At 42.3% G+C, this 12085-nt stretch overlaps 1 protein-coding gene across 4 annotated transcripts in view; it reads left to right on the top strand.

Annotated features, from left to right (window-relative positions):
- LOC306981805 (nck-associated protein 5-like) overlaps positions 1-12085 on the top strand; it is a 220556-nt gene that overhangs the window by 123243 nt on the left and 85228 nt on the right. For all 4 annotated transcript variants that reach the window (XM_079581485.1, XM_079581486.1, XM_079581487.1 and 1 more), the window contains one exon: positions 7816-7949. In XM_079581485.1, the coding sequence (XP_079437611.1) occupies positions 7816-7949 (134 nt within the window). The remainder of the gene's footprint in view (positions 1-7815; positions 7950-12085) is intronic.

The following is a 12085-nucleotide window of genomic DNA, read 5'->3' as shown; positions in this document are numbered from 1 at the left end:
CAAACATTACATTATTTTGATTGGCATTTAATTTGAATAGCTTTTGTTATCGCTCATTTGCAAAGGTGCATTGTCTCAGCAATAATAGCGTGTTTATCTGCACCAGCTAGCACATTAATCAAGGAGCGGCGCGTGGAGCACCTACACTTGATACGATATGGACGCCGTCGCTGTCGAAGGTGATTCTTAACTGATGCTAATTTACATATACAGAAAAAATGCTGAGCTAGCTAAGACGGGAAGTACAATCCAGCAAATTTCCACATCAGGCTGATTTAATATATACTTAATTAATGGTGCCATTCGTGGATGTCTTGCAGCAGTTCTGTTTGATTTGACACAAAGACATTGTCAGGTTTGTTGTCATTTGCACTAGTACTTTTCTAGTGCTGTTCTAAGATCGCATCCGCTTGATGAAACTTTCTCTTTGATGCCTTTCCACCGTCAGCGGACCATGTTATACAAATGAAATGAAGCTTATTTATCCACTTTATACACATGACCCTCTATTACCTTTCTTTACCAGCCCCTGATAACTTTTTCACTCACGCTATTGCTTTGTGTGAAGCCATAAGATTGGACTCTACCAACTTGAACTAGTTGGCGAGTTGTTCAATGTCAGAACACCCCGCCAAGGGCATAGAAGGTACAGATTGTTTCTAGAATGTCATGTCATGATTTCAGTTTAAGGTCAGGGGCTGATACAACTCAATGGGAGAGACACACTTTTGGAGGAAAATGTCCAAACAGAAGAATGTTTTCTCTGATCATTATTTGGAAGTGATTGGATTCACAAACATACCACATTCATCTCATGGCTGAAAGTCCTTTCATCTGACCAGCATCAGGCACATTGTTTTGAATATTGGTTCCACTTTTGGATGCCTTTATGAGACAGTCATGTGACCTTAGTTCATATGTTCTGACAGAAGACATTGGACTTCGTGATAGTTGTAGTTTCATGTGTATAGATTCAGCCATTACAGATATTAACCATAAACCAAGTCAGAAATTCAGCATTCTGACTGTTTCCGTAGTTGCCACAATAGATTTCCTTGCCCACCAACTCAGTTTTGATTTATAGGCTGTTTACAACGTCGTTTACTTTCCCTACAGTGACAGTAAAGTCTAAATATCCGAAGAAGACAAATGCACTCATTGTTTAATCTTGTTTTTGACCGGGTTCAGGCCTCGTTTAGAACTGATTCATGCAGATTCTGGAAGCCTGTATGAATCCCTTATAAACCCAGTTTTAAAACATAGTCAATTTTTGCATTCTACTGGTGCCAGTCCCCTCTCTGACTGATACCCCCATCACGCGCCGCACTTCATGAATAAACACTGCTTCCACTTTGCCTCAGTCTGCATATTGTACCTCATCAAGACTTGCTTGTTTACTCAATCCATAATGAATCTGCGAAGCGCGATCTAAACTGTAGCATTCACCCTGCCACCTTTTTGTTTGATCTATCTTTTACCGCGGCACATAACCTGCCATTGTACCCCCTTTATCCCCAATAACACCCCCCCCTTCCCCTTCCCTCCAGCCTCTTGCAGCTCGCGTTACACTTTCCTCCAACAACGCCCGCCTGGTGGCATGTTTTATTTATGAACGAGAAACCTGCATTGTGCGTCCCCGATGTTTGCTTAGCCGGGGATTCACTGCGGGCCCCTTTGATTAGGCAAAAAGCTCCAGCTCCTCCAGCCTCCCCCCCCCCAGGACGTCCTAGCTGGGGATGGGGAGGGAGTGAGGTTGGGGGGAGCTAATGAAGAGATTATTGAGTGCCACCAAAAGACCAACATAGCAAAGGGACCTACACGTAGTACAGTAAATAGTAAATGCACTTAACCCGATAACCCGCAGCGCAGCCTCGGCTTTTTATGGCAAGGACGCAACAAGAAGAATTCATTTAGAGTCCCTGGGTGGATCGCTAAAGGGTACAAGGAGGCAACCAGTCTTCCTAGTAATCCAGCCCAGATGAATAGCATCGCCATCTAAGACTCGCCAATTAGACTCCACTGCAGCCTAATATAATTTAAGCTGGGAGCGTCTCGGGGAAGGCAATGAGCGCAGGAAAAAGATCTGTTTTAGCGGTTCCCAACTAACCCAGTCTCCTTGAGATCGGAATGAATTATTCAAGGACATGTTCGTATAGAGTGGCTAGATGTCCTCCGCATAGGGCCTGGGACATTAATCAGTTTATATGCCAGTGTACAGATCTTGACATTAACCTTTTTGATCACTGGACAATAGTTTTATTTTGCTTGGCTTGATTTAAGTTTTGAAATGTTGTTTATTTCTCATTTCTATGCCCATTGCTGGCTTTATGAATGAAGGCCAAACACTGATTTGACTTTGTTATGCTAGTATTCTCACTATTTGACCACTTTTTACTTATATACTTGATAATATCCAGCTCTGATTTTAAGAAAGGTAAACATTTCTCAAGGCTTTGTCATACCATCAAGCCCCACCAGTGTTTGCATGTTACACTGGGCTTATTCACTAGGCCTGGGTATTGATGATATGATATGAATCTCGATACAGAGTTCACGATATGATACTATCTGTATCGCGATTTAAGTATATCACAACGGAGTGTCCATCATACTAGATATATTACGAATTTTAAGAAAAAAGGATCTTCTAAGGTTTTTTCATTATGCTGAATAAGCTCAGTGTGCAATTTAAGCCTTTTATTGGAGAAGTTAGAGTGCTTGGTGTGATACATTCTGAATAAAGACTATGATAAGACAAGCATATCTGCATATCACGATACAGGTGCTATATATCGATACGATTTGCATATTGTATTATAGTTGCGATATCACATAAGCAACTTAACTTAAAAAAAAAACAATCTAAACATACACAAACGTGCCATACAAAACGTTAGCCCGTCAGCCAAGCCACTCCTGCTTTTTGTTTCTGTTCAAAAGCAGGACAGTAGGAAAAGCTTGTAGACTTACCTGGCCATCCAAACATGCTCCTGATGCTGTCGGCAAAGCTGTAACATCTCCATGGAGACTGGCTGGTGATGTCCAGCTCCCAGGAAAGTTACGTTTCCGGCCTGAAGAGGAGAGGCTAGTCGCTCACAGTAAAGACGCATGTTTTTGAGGGATTCCCCACAAATTACAAGACCAGTATTTTAAAACAAATTGCTTCCGTTTTGTTCTATATGTTGCGTACAGCTTTAAAGACTTGGTGCTGAATAATGCTGTGCAATAAAATGTAGGCAACTATAGCAACAGTTGAACATTTTACAAACACTTTTACCTATCAGATTTGAGTTATGTTGAAATCAGTTACATTTTTATTGGATGTTTTTTCCACAGAAAATGGTAATTTTGTGATGGTTTATTCTAATTAGTTTTTTCAAGGCAATAACGCATTATTCCAGTCGTTGTAGTATTCAGTGCTGTATGTATGGAACTGCATGTTATAGAGATGTAAACCTTTACTGCGCTGCTTGCAACAAAAGAAATGCATTGAGATCTTTCATTGTTACTATCCTATATACATTTCCTACATTGAAATCAATACTTCCTATCGCAAAACAGTCTAAGCCCTATACATGCAGTAAATCCGGTCATATCTCACTGGAAATAGGTTTTATAGGAGAAAATAGGGTCAGTCAGGGGTCAAATCTAATCCTCGGATACATAGCCATGGAGTAAACCCCATTTTATAAATGACATGTCCTGTCCCGTTTGATTTTGCACTGTAGTGACTTGCTTTGTTGACGCTCTTACAGCAGGAGTATGTCGCCCCCCAGTGGAGGAAGCAGGCTATTGACAGCATGCCACTGACAGACGGGATTATGCTCTGAGAGTCAATGGATTAACTAAAGTAAATGTTCTCACATAAAAGTTGCCAAGTATGATTTCATCACACGGCTGCGCTGACTTAGAGGAATCTTCCCAGGCCATTAGAGTGCTTTCAATTAGCATTCCAGAGCCGGGGAATGCCTTGTACAGTGTGCCCAAAATGCTGTTTCAATGGCTTAGAAGGGAGTTTAAAGGGCTGAGTGATACATCACGCTAAAACAAATACGATGTTTTTGTGGTGACATGTACTGTAACGCACAGGCCAAACACAATCCCACTGTTGGGCAAACGCCACAGCAACAAGTCACAACAGATTGTTACAAGATGTCTAGTCTAATAAATATGTATTAACAATCTGTGTTTGCTTACAAATCTTCAAAGGCCCAAAAAGTAATCAAAGTGTGCTGCCGAGGGTTTCCTCCAAAGGTAAACAATATCGTTGGCAATGTTTAGAAACAAGGTTACGAGATTAAAACAAAAGTAACCCAACTGTCGCTGTTACATAAACAAGCAAAAAATGTTACACAGAAACAGCAACACAGAAACAGCATTCTTTCATGAATACAAGCACAAAGACAAGTGCAATGTTAAAACCAAGTACAATTTCAATTAAAATCGATGACTTTACCACGTTACACTTCATGCCCGGGGCCTTTTTTGTTTTTTGCTGCTAAACCCCGAACCAGCTCTTTCTTGCTTTTGCGGCAAACCCAGGCCAAGTTCCTCAACAATACCACACTCATGTATCCAGCTGCAAGAAAAGCCCTTTGTGCTCTCCTGGCTGCTCCGTGCTAACATAATTAACTGCCCTCTCAGTGCCCCTTTTTGTATGATTACCGTAATCCTTGTAAAAGTAAATATTGTTAATAAGCATGCATCCCTCCAGTTCCAAAGGGCCGATCAGGCTGTTCTTCATCCCTATGACCTATTTTCCCTTTCAAAGCCGGCAAAATATAGGTTCTTGGCAAAGACGACATGCTACTTAATGTTCCTGTATGAAGGAGATTTACGGTGGCTATAAAACAGGAAAAAAAAATTACGACCATAGCCACGACCCCGAATAGATTTTAATGGTAACTTGGGTTTAATATTCTAGTTACAAGCCGCTTTTGTGTCACGGATTCCTGCCAAGTAGCAACCCAGTGAAATATGCTTGTTTATGGGTTGCGTTTGAGCCACGCCAAAAAAAAAACTTGGTAAATTCTACCATTCACAAGCATTCCTCAGACTTGTTTTGACGTCTTTATTGGTGTTTTCTTTGCTTTTTGGTTTACGGCGCGGTCGTGAATCCATCCAGTTGAAGACAGACTTTTGTAAGGGTTTGGCACAAGGCACAAAGGGAAAGGAGAATTTACGTCCAGGCTGCATGTGGAGCAGGATGCCATTATCGGCTGTGGCCACTAGGTGTCCCCATCAGGCTTTTGTGTGGATGGAAGGAGCGTCGCTGGAGTGGAGCCGGTGTAAATGATTATTGCAAAAATCTTTGTTTTCTTTAGGATTAAATGCGTGTTACAAATCAGGATAATGGGTTGTGGCAAGCAAAGCAACGACAATGCTCACAGGGGAATCCTCAAAGGCCTACAAGTAACAAACATGTGGCAAATGCATTACAAAACACGGGGGACCTTCAAAGAAAAACAATTAATCAAAGGGAGAATGTTGGTAATTCTGTTTGAGTTACAAGATTGTAAACAAAAATGAAAGGTAACGAAATGTAACAAAATCCCATGAAGTAACACAAACAAAATGTGTTTGTGTTACAATGATTAAAAACAATCATGCCTGCTTTTATAGAAATAAACAAATAAACAAGTAAAATGTTGTACTTAAAGGCCCTGTATGTGATTTCTTTCTTTCTCTCTCAAGTATTGTAATGATATCTCGATGTTTTGTTCTTTTCCTTTGGTGTATTGTATATACACCAAGTTATAAAGTATTTTAATCAGTTGTAAACTATCAGGCTGTATCAGCATAACCGTAGCAGTTTTCCTCTGCTTTGCACTCTTAAAGGAACAGGCCACTGTTTTTACATATTAAGATATGTATGTATGCGCTCAGTCACGCAAATGTTGTTAACATGTAGCCGCTACCAGCAAAGGTATAGCTCCAAACTGGGGTGAGTTAGAAGCTACCTCCACGTTTTCCCTATTTAAATACAGTTACGTGAGCCTTTACATGATCCAAGTCTAGTTACTCAAAATTAAACATGTCGGAGCGGATAAAAAGGGGCACTATATTGTGAGGCATAACAACACCTGGAGTACTACGATATTACGATATTAGGTCGAACGTACAAAGACCAGACAGTTACACATCAACTCGGGTAAGCTCAGGTAAGAACATATCTCAATATGTAAAAAACGTGGCCTGTTCTTTTAAAGGTGTGAAAAGAAATAAAACTATAAACTCATCTCGGTGAAGAATCGGGATGTTAGACATGCTTTAAGAAAGTTAGGAATAGGTTTAGATCTTACTAGGGTTTAAACTTTACATGCTTATTGTCTCATTGTTTGTTAACCAGATAAAAATCAGATACAAGGCCCTTTACCCGCTGATCTGAAGTGCACTAATAATTAATCAGCATAATCATACAGATCTGCAGAATGATCAATCGCATCTAGTAACAGTATGCATTTGCCTTTAAACTTATAAAACATAAACATTGAGTAACCTTGACGAAGAGTAAAATCCTATATCTTTTACACCAGGAGCATTTCTGACAGCTTACACTCCTGAGTAGCTTCATATCTAAATCTCAGAAACTGTAGCTTTGTCAAAAAACTGTCATCACTTTTGGAACCACTTTTCGCAATTGTCAGCTAAAATGCAAAGTTTCCCCCCCACCCCTACTTTTCTTTTGGGGTGGGGTGTGTGGGGGGGGGGGGGGGGAGAACTCTCGAGGCATGCCAGGAGAGAGTGCGCCAGAGCCGGGATCAAAAGCGCTCAAGAGCCAGGGGGCTGGAAGCGAGAAAGATGGGTCTCTTCTCCTTTGAGGGACGGGGGAAGAATCCAATTATAAAGGCTGGAAAATGGGAATCGTTTTGGGATTGGAGGAGAGCGGTGATAAAACGGTTGGCTGAGTGGAGTTTGGAGAGGTCCTCGTGAGGATGAGAAGGTTAATGTGGAGATTCAGCTCAGGAGTTGGAATCAAATGGGGCAGCTGAGCATTAAACTGTGGTATTGAGTGGCTTGTACAAGTTGAGAATATCGCGGTGCTTTATAATGATTGTCTGAGTAAAGTTTTTATGGGAACGTTCAGGCCATGTGGTTCCAAATGCACAGGCCTATGATGTATTTTTGTTTGTTGTTGTTGTAATCAATGCAGTAAATTGTCTTAATAGTTACAAGAAACAAGAGAACACTACATAGCTTGATTAAAAAGTCAGTTAGAGAGAAGTTTGCGAGGTTTGCAGAGTCAAGTTTTCAGCCTCTTGTCCCTCGATGCAATAAGATAAGCCCAGACCTCGCGAGGACCAGCCTTGGCGACGACATTTAGCGTGAACTTCAGTGTCACGGCAACGGAGGCAAAAGATGTTCATTATAAACATATCAAAGAAACAACAAACTCCAGGACGTAATGCCACGGGGTTCTTTAAATGTCATCACGCCCTTCACTATATTTACTTCACTCGACAATAAGCGGCCTGTGTTGGCTCGACAAACTTCTGGATTCAGTTTCAAGGTTCAGAGTTCAACGCGGGCTCCTCCTGCAATGTCCTGCAGGGTTCCACGAGGCTATAAAGGTGGCATCTGACCCCGGGTGATTGTTTTAACCTTCTGAACTCAACTTCAACTTCTCGCGTGATGTATTGAAACGAATACAACATGCGGTTTTGTAGATGGAAGAGAAAAGCTTATTGGTCCGAAGACTAAACCTTGGGGTACACCACCAAATAGTTAATAAGCTTTACTTTTGAGAGTTTGGCAAACAAAACTCACTTTGTACTGACTTGCTGTTTCTTCTTCTCCTTCTTTGTGTTGATTTAGCGTGAAAAGCTGATCCACGAGCTAGAGGAAGAGCGCCGCCTGCGACTGGAAAGCGAAAAACGTCTGCGGGAGGTGACCGAGGAGTCCGAGGCGGGACAGTTCCACATGGTGTCACTGCAGCAGCAATTCTCCAGGTATGGCCTCTGCACATAAAGCCACTCGCAAACTAGTTTAATGCTGGTGGATTTCTATTTTGGCATGTGCTCCCATTGGATACTTTAGTCGGTTTGATTTTAGGCATTTCTACTATGGTTGTTTTGATTCCTGTAGTAAATCTTCATGTGTAAGAAAATATTTAATGAAAAGAAAAGTAACATACACTGCCTGACCACTATACTGTTAAGTGGCCACCAGGATTTATCTAACTGTTCTGATCTGGGGTTGCTGTAGTTGGTCAGGTCTTGGTTCAGAAGCATGTGCCCAAACAATGGGATCAGCTGACCATTCCATCAGCATTACTTCTTCCCTGATGGGGCACGCTCATAATGGTCAGGCAATATAGCAATTAACAAAGAAATATTTCAACCAAGGTAGAAAAGAGAAGTGCTGGGGCCCCAAAACAGAGCCTTGTGGGATTCCATCAACTCGCTTGCGTATAATCGTTTGCATATTGTAAAACAAGTCTTTCTTTTTCATATTTCAAAATGAAACACTTTGGATTTTAGTTGCCTTTTACTCCCATTTCAACATTCTGATAGATGTTTATTTGTTACGAGCCTCGTCCATTCAGAATCGAGCACTAAGCACTGCAGCACTCCGTTACCAACACTTTCTGTTTACAGCATATTTGCCGCGCTGCAGCCCCTTGAATCATAAAATAGTGACCTTTCAGTGAGATGGAAGAGTGCCGGCTTGTTATTCCGTCCTTCAACTTTTGTGTCTGGTTTCGCGGAGGGCTGGATATGTTTTTGTTGCTGCTGCTTCAGAAAATGTCTCCCTTTCAATAGCTTATGTGCGCTATTGTGACATGTATGTTTTGTTGAATGCAAGTGCCCTTCGCAATGTTTACACCTCTTTAGTCATATTTGCAACACCCTTTGCGAGCAGGGCTGACCTCGAGCTTAACTAGGTATCATACTCCACTTCTTGGACATTTTGAATTCACCTTTCAGCAAAACAATGTGCTTAAATGTCCAAAACTATATCAAATCTGAACGCCAAACTGCCGCCCTCTCGGTGTAGCAGACCTCAATATTGACCCCGCAATTTTCAGCCAATCAGCCCTCAGCCCTCACAACCTCTCCAATCGATACTTAAGTCCCGCTCTCGCCGCTTCTTCCCCGTCTCCTCTTCTGACCCATTATCTCGCCGATGAACCTGCAAGTGCTCCAATCAAAGCGCTGCCACAATTTGTCCACCATATTTTCAATCACAGCTGAATAGGCATGATGAACATGGACCGATTTTTTTTTTTTTCGTTTTTGTTTCACTGCTGTTATGTTTTTAGGGTGGACTTTTCCCTAAGCCAGGCTCTCCCCACACCATACATGATGTTATAAGCAGTTTCCAGTTGGATTTTTCTGTTAGAACCGGGGCATATAAATCAATGTAATGTGCATATAAACCTGTCTGGAGCTATTTTCTTTTGCGAACGTTTAGCTGGCCGTGCACCTGCTCGAGTCTGCACAAGGGATTTGGTTGAGCGAATACTGACTTGGAAGAAAAGGAATACATTTGTGTGAGATGCAACGTGTAAAGTTTATCTACGACCTCGATACATGAACAATTTGGCAGTGATTTGCCCCCAACAATGCTTTTTTTTGGGGGTCTGTTATCAAAATCATTTGGAATAGGACCTTGCCATTTCTCAGTTTGGGTAATTTTTTCACATGCTCCATAGACAGCCAATAGCGATGGATGAATTATAGCCTCATTCTTCCAGAAATCATAAGGAAGTCACGGACACAGAGCGGATGTCCGTGACGCCTATGGACTTTCCATTGAAACGTTTTTGCCTCTGTAAGTCATTATTGAACACAGGCTTGTCATTCTGACCTCTACGGGTTTGTCTTAACATGCGCAACATCGTCCAATAATATTCAATACATTCATTAATATACAGTATAATAGAGCTGGTTCAAAAGACATTTCCAAATTGCTAGCATGAACAAGCTTTGTTCAACGCTACGGGGCGCTGTCAGTCCATTGCTATAAACGGTCTATGGCAAGGGTCTCCAACAGGCGGCCTGCGGGCCAAATCCGACCCGCGAGATAATTAAATCCGGCCCATTCCTGTGCGGAGTTATGACCAGAGTGCTCACTCCAGCCACTAGGGGGCAGCTTGAAAAAAGAAAGGAAAGTATTGCACACGTGTCCAGCAGAGGGCACTGATATAAGAGGAGATCAATGCTTTATGACCACGACACTGGGGGCCGCCATTGCTGTAGTACCTCCATATCGCCACTAGGCCCCCATTGAAAAGCATTGGAGTTTAGACACCTTAAAAACAACTTTAACGACTGGTTTTAATTTTTTTCAACACTAGACTAGGCTAGATCTTCGTCCTGAGATAACGCTGGGTTAATCACAATTTATGAAACCAGGCTGGTTTTCGTAAGAAGAATTTTAGAAATCTCGTACTTAATGAGGCTCGGACTGTTAGCATTGGCCCTTGCGTGAGCTACACGTCACGCAAGGGCGGAGTCTACAGTGAAGATCCCGCCCTTATGCCCTTTTTTAGGAACATGCGTCGTCAGAGCTGGGGAGGGGGAGTCTGTAAATCCGCCATGACTTCCCCCACGACCGTGGTCATTATGGTCAACGGGGAGGAGTGAGCAGAAGACGTCCATTATTTTTTACAGTCTATGGAGGAGATCAGGATATAAACAACATATTATAATCACGTGGTAAATGGACAGTTTGCCTCTGGGCGGCTGCGGCTACAATAGCAGCTTACCACCACAAAGTGCTGAGTGAATGAATAATGACTACAGTGTAGCAGAGACTTGTGACACAGGCTTGTGAAGTGTAAGCCCAAGGTTACAGTCCTGTCAACTGCTTGGTGAGCTATATTAAAAACCTGGGAGCTAACAGTGGTGCGGATCTTTTATCTTTTCTTCACTAGTGTCATTTTGATCCAGCACTCTGACTTAGTTTCAGAGCGTGTGCGTGCCTTTACCCACAAACTACAGTCCTGTCAGGCTCATTATTATTCATTGATTGAAAACAGTTCCCTCTATAGTATTTTCCCAATCATTTTACTGGAGCTTTTGTTTATGGACCCCGGCGATGCACTCCTGATATATTTTGGCCCCCAGGGAAATTTACTCGGAGACCCCTGATCTATGGCATGCTCAGATGTGATAGCGCTCACGTTACAGTGTCACTAAGGCAACTATTTTACACTTTTTTAATGACATTTTAACAGTTTAATATCTGTCAATTGTTGAAAGAGGTTTTTCAACGCTCCTGAGCAAACAAAGCTGAGAAGTAAAAGTATTTCAGATCAAAGTTTGGATCATTTTGTGGTGACAGCGGGTGCCATCTTTGACGCTCTTTGCAATAAAATACACTATCTCAACCCAAAGAAGATAGATGAAGGCTACAATCAATAGACAATGTATTTAGACCTGTGTGTCCATGTCCGACCCATCTAGATAATGTCCCTCTTTTTCAGTGTTGGATTGTATTGTGAAAAGTTGTGACAGACCTTTTTGTGAAACCAAAACAGTGATATTTCCACGGAGGCCAACTGCTGAAGTTACAAGTGTCAGGTTTGGAGGCTAGCAACATTTTATACTGCGCTCTAATTGGGTGAAGCGTTACCTTTATTCCCTTAAACTTAACCAAGACCCATGATGTTGCACTCACCACTTTCAGACCCATCTGTAAAGTTCAAAGCAATCGCCACAGATCGAAGAGAAACCGGCGCAATTACAGAACAGAGATACCGAGCGCGTCCCTGATCGGTCCCTGCGCAGACAGATAACTTTGTGTCCGTGTCGGGCCCGGCTCTTCAAAATGGATGGATCTCATTGGCCGATCCCATTATGTCCTTAAAACGCATTTGCCCGAAAGGCGCCCGTTCCTCCGCTCAGGCCACCCTCTCATTCTCTCCGGTGTCACCGTGGTGGATCGCAGTCATTTCGGCCGTTCAATAGCGGACCCCGGGGTAAAGGCGGAGATGTTTGGAAGACAAGCTAATCGTCGTTGAGATATTTGGTTAGCTAAACGGCAACGCGTGTGTTTACTGGTAGCAGATTAGTTAGATTACAATGGCGTGGTGCCCAAATGCCAGATGGGAACAACGGTGCGGTTGGTTTTAATTAGC

The sequence above is a fragment of the Gobius niger genome (assembly GCF_951799975.1).
Source record: "Gobius niger genome assembly, chromosome: 23".
In the NCBI taxonomy this organism is placed as follows: domain Eukaryota; kingdom Metazoa; phylum Chordata; class Actinopteri; order Gobiiformes; family Gobiidae; genus Gobius; species Gobius niger.
This window is presented reverse-complemented; position numbering and strand designations above follow the sequence as displayed.